The sequence below is a fragment of the Mus pahari genome, chromosome 4, assembly GCF_900095145.1.
Source record: "Mus pahari chromosome 4, PAHARI_EIJ_v1.1, whole genome shotgun sequence".
NCBI classification, from domain to species: domain Eukaryota; kingdom Metazoa; phylum Chordata; class Mammalia; order Rodentia; family Muridae; genus Mus; species Mus pahari.
In genome coordinates, this window is record NC_034593.1 from 35,744,767 (window position 1) to 35,755,836 (window position 11,070).

Genomic DNA, 11,070 nt, shown 5'->3' on the forward strand with positions numbered 1-11,070 from the left:
AAGAATCCGGTTGTCCGAGTGTGTTCTTGCTGGCGAGAACTTAGCTCGGGACATATTTCATTTTTTAAAAAAAGTGTTTTAAACTTCTACTTTTGTGTAAATGTGTGCATGTTCATGTGCATGTAAGTGCCCTCAGAGTCCAGCAAGGGAATCTGATCCCCTGGAGCTGGATTATAGCTGGTTATGAGTGCTGGGAACTGAACTTAAGTATTCTGTAAGAGGAGTGCACACTCTTAACCACTGAGCCATCTCTTTAGCTAATGCATTTTATTTTCAAGTCTGCAAGGCTGCACAAACTACTTTGCATATATGGTGTGATGAAAGATGTCAAGATTTGTTTTTTAAATATGGATCTAGTTTATCTAGCATTAAAATGAAAATAATTCCTTTACTCTTGAATCACAGTGTGTTTCTGCTACAAAATTAGGTCATCATCAAAGTAAAATTCATTATTGGATTTTCTTTTGTGCTATTTATCAATATATGATTATTCTGATGTTAACTATGTAACTATGGCTTTATATTGATCTGGCAATATAGTTCTTTCCATGTTCTCTATATTTCAAAGTAAAAACATTTTTGTAAAACATATTACTATTTTTCATCTCAGATTTCATATTCTTATGAATACTGACAGCCTTGGATATCTGCAATAGTATAGTCAATAATTATGTGTTGACAGGAATGATGTCAGACCATTGACATGATTCCCTGAATCAGCAATAAGCAAAGTGCAACACCAGTACTGCTATTTTACATCCTCACTATGAGCCTGGAAGAAGATCTTTATTATAAAAAGCCAGTGCCACTTTCTAGAAAAATACAGTGGAATGGAAGAGTATGAGACACTGATGGAATAATGTGTTTCTTTAAAGTGCCTTAAATGGATTATTGAAGAGGGAAGGGGAAAGAATATAAAAGGTAAAGATTTTTCTCAAATGAGACTATGCCCCTTGTATTCTTTTTGCTGCTGCTTTTAGACTAGGTAGGAGGGTCTCTCAGAGCAAACTGCTGCACATTCTCTTACTGATTTTGAAGAAATTCAAATGGAAGCGAGAGCACAGTAGACTGGAGAGCTGTCTAAGCTACAGTTGCTAGTGTTGCTTTGGTAGGAAGATCAGTTTGTTGTATGGTTGGAAACAAACTTCTTTTTTTTTAATGTGTGCAGATAGAAAAGACAATAATGTTCAACAACACTTGCCAAGTTCCCCTTGTTAGTACTTTAAAGTAGGACTTCATGCTATCTGATGAGAAGACAGACCCACACACGCATAACCAGCACAATACAGATAACTGCAAAGTTGTGCTCATCACACTATCCAAGCTATAGTGTCAGTCTAGGTGTCTATCTACTCATGAATGGATCTGTATGCACACACACAAGCACACATACAAACACACAAAACCTGAAAATGTTTGGCTAGGATTCTAGCGAATATTTTCTACACCTTGATTTTCCTAAGAACAAATTTAACTCATTTTGAAAATACCTTTAATTTTGCTTTTTTTTGGGCCTCCAGAGCAACTTTTCTCAAATCCTCAGTCTCCTTCTGTAGTTGCTCATTTTCTTGCTGAAGCTTCAGCCTTTGCTCGCTGACAAAGCCACAATTCTCCCTCTCAGACTCCAATATAGTTTGAAGTTTCTGGATCATTTCATGGGAACGCGATATCTCTTCTGAGGAACTGTTTTTGTTTAAACAAATGAAACAGAACACAAAGGATAAAGATGTGCACATTTTATGATGTAAACTTCTGTTTCCTTTATTCTGACTCACTACTTTTCACTTCAGCATGGTGCTGGGGATTGAAAACATAATAAACATACCCACAGCCTTCATTTTAATGTTATACTAATGTGGTTTCAAAAATTATGCAATACCAAGTTAAATTAAATGCATTTAACAATTTTAAATAAGGATGGACAAGATGACCTGCTATTATTTATTTGGAAAACCAATATGAAATATTTTCAGATTTTCCTAACATTGAGAATTGCTATAGCAAGAGAACAATGTGAAGCTGATAGCAAAGAGATGTAGTAATTCCTAATTAAATTTTTACTTAATGCAGGACCACTGGAAAACACAATAGCTGATTGCCTCAAAGTTAAATCAAATCAAAGTCAAATCAAGCCCAGTCCAGTTTAGTCCCTCAAAGAGTGACCACTAGAGATTATTGGAGACTTGAAAAACTACAAAGCTTATTATTTTTGAAACTAGAATGGGACAAGAGAATACACACTCCAGGCATCCTCTGAATGACAAGAGCAAACATTTACTAAGTATACCCCGAGGATAAACAAACTGGAGAAGAGGCCCAGTGCATGTGGAGGTTATAGAAAGCTCTCACTGCTGTCCCACGTGCTGGTAAATAGCTAAGAAATGATCCTGGAGAGAAGCACATGGAAGTGGTGAGTATCTGGAAGCCTTCAGATTTCCCATTTGTTCAACAAAGCAAAAGAATTGATTATCACATTAATTAAGACTATGATCCATCAGGAGGAGATGATAATTCTAGACCATGTGCTCAGAACATTGGCTCACCTAGTTTTATAAAACTACTGAATATAAAAGCAGACTGATTCCAGCATAAAAACAGGTGACTTTAATATTATATGATGAACAACAAACAGATCATCAAGACAAAAATGGGGAAAGATATATCAATTATATGATATCAGAGAACAAATATGCTAAATAATATCTGCAGAAAATTCTACCCAACACCTCAAAGAAAAAAGGCTTGAACACAGTTTTGAAAACAAATAATGTAATCATCTCAATAGATGCAGAAAAGGACTTTAACAAAGTTCAACATTACTAGATGATAAAAACCCAAAAGAAAGCAGGAATTCAAGGCTCATACCTCAACATAATAAAAGCTGCCTATGGTAAAATAGCCACATTATAGTAAACAGAAAAAGGCTTCATGAATTTCCTTGAAAATCAGGAACGAGTCAAGGTGTCAGCTCTCTCCACTCTTATTCAATGTAGTGACTGTAACCTTAACTAGAGCAATAACACAAGAAAGTAATAAAGGGATAAAAGGAAGGGGCCAGTTATTTCTATCTGCAGATACTTGGTTCTCATACAAAGGGACCCTAACAACTCAACACAAAGTCTCTTAAGTTGATAAATACAACAAAACAACAAAGCATCAGAATATAGAACTCAACCTAAGAAGCCAGCAGCTTTTAAAATATATCAATACACAACATTGAGAAAAGTGGAAGGGAAACATTCCCTTTAAAAGACTTCAGTAGTACCCTGGCACATATATACCAGAAATCTGGTCTGGCCTCAGTGGGAGAAGATGAGCATAATCCTTGAGAGACTTGAGGCCCCTGGGAAAGGAGAGGCCTATTGGGGAGCAGCACCCTCTCAGAGGCAAAGGGGAGGAGGAGTGGGATGAGGAATGGTGGGAGGGGTCACTGAGAGGTGGCACAACAACTAGCATGTAATAAAAAAGCAGAAATTCCCTTCAGTAATAATATACCTAAGCAAGGAAGCCAAGACGTCTATAATAAAAAAATGTAAAACTCTACAGAAATTGAAGACACTAAAAGATAGAAAAATATCATGCTCACAGAGATAATATAGTAAAATGATTGAATTACTTTAAAGTCACCTACATATTAAAGGCAATCCCTATAAAAATTCTACGGGCATTCTTCACAGAACTAGAAAAAAAATTCTAAAAGTTATAGAAGCACAGGAGATGCTGAATAGCTAAAGAAATTCTAAACCAAAAAATAATGCTAGAAGTATCGCAGTATCTTATTTCATGTTGTATTGTAGAGCCAAAAATCAAAAACAGTGCTTATAAAAATAGACTTGTAGATGAAAAAAAAAAAAAAGACCCAGAGATAAACCCGTACTCTTGAAGTTACCTGATTCTTGACAAAAGTTTCAAAACATACTTTAGAGGAAAACCTCTTCATAAATGGCGCTGGGAAAACTGGATATTCACATGTAGTAAGAGGAAACTAGGTCCCTATCTCTCACTTCATACACAAGTCAATTGGAAGTGAATTGATGACTTTAATGTCTAAAATTGTCTGGGGGGACATACAGAAAAAAAATATCTCAAGATATAGGGACAGCAAAGACTATCTGAAAAATACAGTACTAGCTTAGAAAATAACATTATGAACTGATATAAGAAACTACACATTAAAAAGCACCTGCAAAATGAACTGTAAGTAAAATCCAGGTTTCAGAATGGGCAAAACCATCTTTGCTTAATTCATCTAGTAGAGGACTAACATATGGAATACATAAAAGAACTTGAAAATGAAACAAACCCACAAAATAACATAAAACTAATCGTCTGATCAGTATGGTTAATGAACTAAATAGGCAGATCTTAAATGGCTGGAACTATATGGACAAATATTTACATCCTTAACCATCAGGGAAATGCAAATTAAAATAGCTTCATGATTTCCATCACACCATAAGATAATAAAACCAAATGGCAAGGCTATGAGGAACATGTGGAGATCTCCTAATTAAAAAAACAAAAACAGCCGGGCGTGGTGGCACATGCCTTTAATCCCAGCACTCGGGAGGCAGAGGCANGCGGATTTCTGAGTTCGAGGCCAGCCTGGTCTACAAAGTGAGTTCCAGGACAGCCAGGGCTACACAGAGAAACCCTGTCTCGAAAAACCAAAAAAACAAACAAACAAACAAACAAACAAACAAACAAAAAACTACTATATAATCTAACTTAGAGATATATACATGTATATGTATGTACATACACATAGTCTAAATCAACATACCACAGAGATGCTAGAACATTCTCCTCATCTCTGCTCACAATAGCCAGGAAGGAAAAGGAACCAGTCTAGCTGTTCACCAACACACACATAGATAATGAAGATGTGGTACATAAACCGAGTAGCACTTACTCAGCAATAAAGAAAGATGAAATCATGATACATGGAAGGGAACTCTATCAACTGGAAATCATCTTGCCAAGCCAAGCAAGTCAAGCCCAGAAAGACAATTATTCCTACCTGCAGATAACAGTTGGTTGGTCAGTCTGTGTGTGTGTGTGTGTGTGTGTGTGTGTGTGCGCGCGCGCGCGCGTGCATTGGAAACGGAGTTCTGAGGGTGCTAGGAGAATGTCTTGGGGAGGGAGAGTATCAAAGCGGGTAACAGAATGATATGATATGAAAGCAGAGATGCATACTACTTGGTGGGTGGTAAGGGAAACAATCATAGGGTAGACAGGGGCAGGGAGGAGAGCAGTATGGGAAGGGAACAAATTATAAGATAATACTATGGCTTATGAGTACAAAAAAACGCTCTCACTAAATGCATTACTTTGTATTCCAACTTAAAACTTAATAAAAGTAGAAATTAGGAAAAAAACATATTTGGTTGTTTTTATAAGTTCTATAAAAGGGGAAATAATTCACCAGCACCCATGTGAATTCTTAAAATGTCATCATAGGAAACCCAAAAGAAAACTTACTTAATTTCAAGTTGTTTTATTCTATTTTCTGCACTCTTGAGTCTTAGCTGAAGATCATCTTTTGAACGCTCTGCAGCAAGACATCTTTGATGCATTTCTTCCAATTTTCTGTAATCACCTTCATCCTGTTTGCCTTCACGGTAAATCTGAGGAAAAGGCTTATAAGCATTACCTTATAGGAAATTATCTCAATAATAAAAAAAAAAACAATGCTGAGAAATAGTCACAAGTGTGTGTTCATCTCTTCCTACAGTTAGATATTTTAAGACACCTATGATTGATTTATTTACAAAATAAAATACTATAAACTGACAGTGGAAAAATATGAAATCATTCATACTCACTGTATTCAACTAATGCAGAAATATAAAACAGCTACTGAGGCTTTTTAAAAATGCTTTAATGTCAGTTTACTGACAACTGGTGGTAGGGGTGGATATGCAGCTCAGTAGTAGAGACCTTGCTAACCATGGCTCAGAGTTTCACCCTAAAACATAAAACTAACAAACAAACAAACCAAAAACGTCTAGCAATTATTTTCAGACTATTCAAGATAATGCTCTACTGAAATACTGAAAACTAAGAGTGTGTTGTAGGTAACTAGTAGAGCTGAAAGTTCTAGAACTCTGCTTTGGGTTACATCGTGGCTAGAATTGGAGCTTCCGTTCTCAGGGGTAGTTGTGCTATAGCTCAGTTTGAGACTGGATTTCCTCTTACAGCACAGGGTTAACTACCCAGCAGGTCTGAGGTCATATTAGACAAACTGTTCATCTAACTGTCCTCCCAAATCTGCAAGTTACTGTATCGCTTTTCCCACTGAGGCGGACTAGCACTGTGTCAGCACCCCTTGTTGGCACTGAGTATCACTGCAGCCCAAAATGCTATAGTATTAGCTTGTTGCTGGGTAGCTAATGGAGAACTGATTGCTGTGCCTTCTAAGTTTTACACTGCACCAATATAACCTGTTTCTTAACTTATGCCATGTAATGTTAAAACATTCATGTAATTAAAAACAATCCATCCCAAAGCCTTATGTATAGCTGGCAGCATTACTTAAGATGATATGAAAAATCTGGAAGGATAAACCTTTAGGAGGCTAACAGTCAAAAAATGTCTACCTTGAGACAGAAGTGCATATGCTTATTTCCACAGATAAAGCTATGCTCTATGCTGTTTATAAACTGCTCTTTACTACTTGATTTTGTTGTTTTTGACAACATGGATGTGTCTCATACCTTGAATGTCATTGAGGTCACCTTTCAAAGTCAAATCCAGACTTCATTGCTTGGTATTTTTAACATTAGAATTACTTAGCCTTTCTATGCAAGCTATTAACACAGCACTTTAAACATGGTAAGTGCTAATATTTAGTTGTGCTTTCTTCCCCAAGGCACTTTAAAACAGTGGTATATTTACTGCTAATGAAAAAGCATGCAAGAAACTAATTTTATGGTTTTTACTTCAAATATCATTGGGGTATGTATTTTACCTAATTATTGTATTCTTTTAAAACATTTTATCTTACATGTATGAGTGTTTTGCGCGTAAGTAGGGCTGTGTATCTTGTGAGTGCCTAGTGCCTACAGAGGCCAGAACAAGGGTACTGGATCCCTGGGAACTGGAGTTACAGATGCTTGTGAGACTCCATGTGGGTGATGGGAATTGAACCCAGGTCTCTGGAAGAAAGTGTTCTTAACCACTGATCCTCCCAGACCCCTAATTATTATAGTCTTAAAAGGTAAAAATCCAGGTCAGAGAAATAACTCAGTCAGTAAACTGCTTGTTGGGTAGACATTCACATAAAAGGTGGGTGTGGAGGCATGTGCCTGTAATCCCAGTTCTGGGGTAACAGAGACTCATGTATTTCGGGGGCTGCTGGGCAACTATCTAGCTGAGTTGATGAGTTACAGTATCATGGAGACTCTAAAAAAATAAGGCAGAGAAGGACTGAGGCAGACAACCAATGTTCACCTCTGGTCTCTATGCACACACAGACCTGCATACATCTATATATACAAGCACACACATACATAAAGATAAAATCCATAGCATATTATGTTTTTTTTGGTTGTCTATACCTATTATGCCCATTTCTAACTTCAGTAAGTTAGCATGAAGTTAAAAAAGACGTCAAAATGAAAACCACTTTTGGGCTGAGTCTAGAACAGTAAATAGACACTTCAAAAAAGTTAGATCTTGAAGTACAAAGTTCAAAGAAAATGGGTATTCTTAGAAGAAACAGATGTAGGTGAAATGATTATTTCAATGACTTTAGTTAGATGTGAGCAAACACTGCCCAAAGAGTACTTACGAAGCCAGCGTGAGCAGAGCAGGCAGCAGTGCAGAGCCCTGCGGCTGCCTTCAGGCAGCTATGTGCCCTTCTTACCTTCTCCAGTTCTTCTTCCACGGCTCTTTTCCCTCTAATGGCTCGATCAATTTGACCTTGCTTTTCATCACAGTCCTATAAAGTCAAGTTGTAATGTAAATAAAGTATCTAGTAAAACATTAAGATGAGGAAAAAATGGAAAAGCAAAAGGGTTTGTTCATAAGAATATTACAGTTATCTAACAAAGCTAAATAAGACCACTGTAATTGTCAGTTTCAAAAAGTGACTGGCCCATTCCAGGATTCCAGAAATTGCCTTTGGCTATATGATACCAAGGAATTCATATAGTAAATAAGAGGCAGAGGCTATAGTACCCATTGGAGAAAAAAAAATGAGGATTTTTGATATTACAGGTTCTCTTTTCATGTACTATTACCAAATATTTTGCAAGATGAGCTAGACATTGTCACAATGTCCCAATGGAAACATTTGGCATAAAAGGTGAATAAATTCTAAGTTAAGTTTTCTTTATAAAGTAACCAATAGCCAGGGAAATTTATTAGTATGAGCATAACAATTGAAACATTTACACTTAAAAGACTTCATGTATCGAACATTTTACTTAGTAATTTAACAAGTATATCAGCTAATCAATATTATTTTGCCAAGATACTAAAACATAAAGAATCAACTAGTGAGTTCTTCACAATTATTCTTTTATTTATTTGAGAGTAAGCATAGTTTTATTAATTGTTGGGTCATGCTTTGGTAAACCTGCTTTGTTGACAGTATACCACTAATATTCAAATTTTTACAATTATATGAAAGGCCTACCTTGCTGATTTCAAAACTTAAAAGTAAGGGTTTAAATTATGGTTCAAACTTGATTACTTCGAACCAATACAAATTAGGTGTGACTTTCTTTTTGCTGAAATAGAAATCAAGTTTGTAGGAAACATAATTTTAATGTCCTATACATATTCATATATATGTTAAGGTACTTATCTATAAAAGGGTTTTGTGTTTTGGGTGGAGGAAATGTTTTTCATAGTCTCATTACATAGCCCAGGCCCTACATATATTCATATACATGATAAGGTACTTATCTATAAAAGGTTTTTGAGGTTTTTTTTTTGGGGGGGGGAGAGGAATGTTTTTTTTAGTTTCATTACATAGCCCAAGCTATCCTCAAACTTGAATTCAAGATCCTTCTGTCTCTCTCTGCCTGCTAATTGGTAAATTTCATGATGCTAAATTTGTGACTTCTGCTATGTTCACAACACCACTCATGTGACTTTAACATATACCTGTGCTGGTCTGTCTTTGTCAACTTGAAACAAAACGGAGTCACCTGGAAAGAGACTTGCAAGGAGAAACTGCCTCCATCCAACTGGCTGGCTGTGGGTATGTCTATGGGAACACTTTCTTGAGTAATGACCAGCAAACTGTAGGTGCTGGCACTCGGGACACAGGGTCCTAGGTTGTCCATGAAAGCAGGCTGAACAAGTCATAAAAAGCCAGCAAGCAGCTTCTCTCCATGGTCTCTGCTTTCATTTCCTGCTTCCAGGTTCCTGCTTTGAGATCCTGCCCTGGATAATGGACTACAATTTATAAGCTAAAATCAATCTCTTCCTTCTCAAGTTGGTTTTCTGTCAGTGTTTTATCAAAAGCAAAAGAAAGTAAACTAGGACAATATGTCAATACCAAAGTTGGATCATACTTCTAGATTTAGTGTCCTATAAAGAATAATTATGCATATATCTATGCCTTTACCTGAACCATTATATTCCACTGACATGAAGTGATGATGGTTCAAACAGTATTTGATTAACCTGGGTTAAAAGAGAGCAAAATGCTATGAACTTTCCTCTTAGCAGTGCTCTTTCACTGTGTCCCATAAATGTGGGTATGTTACATCTTCATTTTCATTAAATTCTAGAAAGTCTTTAATTAATTCCCCCCCCCCCCGCTTCTCTCTTAATCCCAAACATTGATGTATGTGGGATATGTTCTTCTACAGGGACTGCCTTGTCTGGCCTCAGTGACAAAGGATGCGCCTAGCCTTGCAGAGACTTGAAGTGCCAGGGTCAGGGGATACCCAGGGAAGCTGCCACCTGCTCAGAGGAGAAGGGGATTAGAGAGGGATTGTGGGAGGGGGTATCTGGGAGAGGACAGTGAACAGGATGTAGAGTCAATAAGTTTAAAACAATTAAATTAAAAAAAGAGATTCAAAAAGAATAAAATAAAATAGAAAAGTTGAAATATTTATAATTATTATACTAGTTCTATTAAGTGACCTGTAATATTAAAATAAAAAATTATTAGAAACTTTGCTTATCACCACTTATATACCTGCTTTTGGAAGAAAATTAAAATTTCATGCATTTCCTTAATATTTCCAAGTTCATACTTTATAAAGGGTTAGCAATTATTCAAGCTGATAGCATAGAGGCCACACTTATCAGTCCCTATGCAAACAAAATAGAAATCACTAAAAAATGACAGCCTATACCTTTGCTCCATTTGGACACTCAAAAACAGCTATACATTATCTCTTTGCTGTATTCTCACAATATGGACTTCGATTTTTATTTGATTATAGATAATATTAAATTTCTCCTATTGTTTTGTCAGTGGTGCCCTTCTTACATATCAGTAGTTTTTGTAGTTTCCCTTGCTACTGATTTCTAGTTTTATTATCCTATTGTTTGAAGATATTTTCCTGTAAAGAGCATGGTTGCACAAATGGTCACATGTTCAACAAACACTAATGCATGCATTTATCAGAATACAGAAGCTGGTGTCAGGAAGCAGTGTGCGCTGGTGAGAGTCCAAACTGCAGAAGCGACACAACTTCTAGGATAGGCAGAAGCCACACAGCTTCTGGGACAGACCCCGTTTCGGACTACAGACATCTGGGCACCTCCCCGCCTGGGAGGGCTTTGTCCACTAGAGCAGGTGAGAGAGTCATCTTGTGTACCAAGTCTCTCAGGAACCAGTCTGCCCTGGTGAGAGAGCTGACTACAGAAGTAACACAGCTTCTGGGACAGACCCTGTTTCAGGCTCCTTTCAACCAGGCACCTTCCCTGCCAGAGGAGAGGTGACCGCCTGGGAGGGCTCTGTCCTCCAGAGCAGGTGAGAGAGCCATCTTATATCTCAGGTCCCTTGGAGACTAGTCTGTGCAGGTGAGTGAGCAGACTGAAGAGGCAACACATCTTCTGGGACAGGCCCCTTTTGGGCCTACATCTTCAGCCAAGAGGCAG

At 37.1% G+C, this 11,070-nt stretch overlaps 1 protein-coding gene across 4 annotated transcripts in view; it reads right to left on the reverse strand.

The window, feature by feature from the left end:
* Positions 1–11,070, reverse strand: part of Sclt1 (sodium channel and clathrin linker 1) — a 113,944-nt gene that overhangs the window by 24,801 nt on the left and 78,073 nt on the right. For all 4 annotated transcript variants that reach the window (XR_003843709.1, XM_021196294.1, XM_029537884.1 and 1 more), the window contains 3 exons: positions 7,868–7,942; positions 5,482–5,627; positions 1,491–1,683 (listed from right to left, as the gene is read on the reverse strand). Coding sequence is in view for 3 of the 4 variants with exons in the window: in XM_021196294.1 (XP_021051953.1) it covers positions 1,491–1,683; positions 5,482–5,627; positions 7,868–7,942 (414 nt within the window). In the remaining variant the exon portion in view is untranslated. The remainder of the gene's footprint in view (positions 1–1,490; positions 1,684–5,481; positions 5,628–7,867; positions 7,943–11,070) is intronic.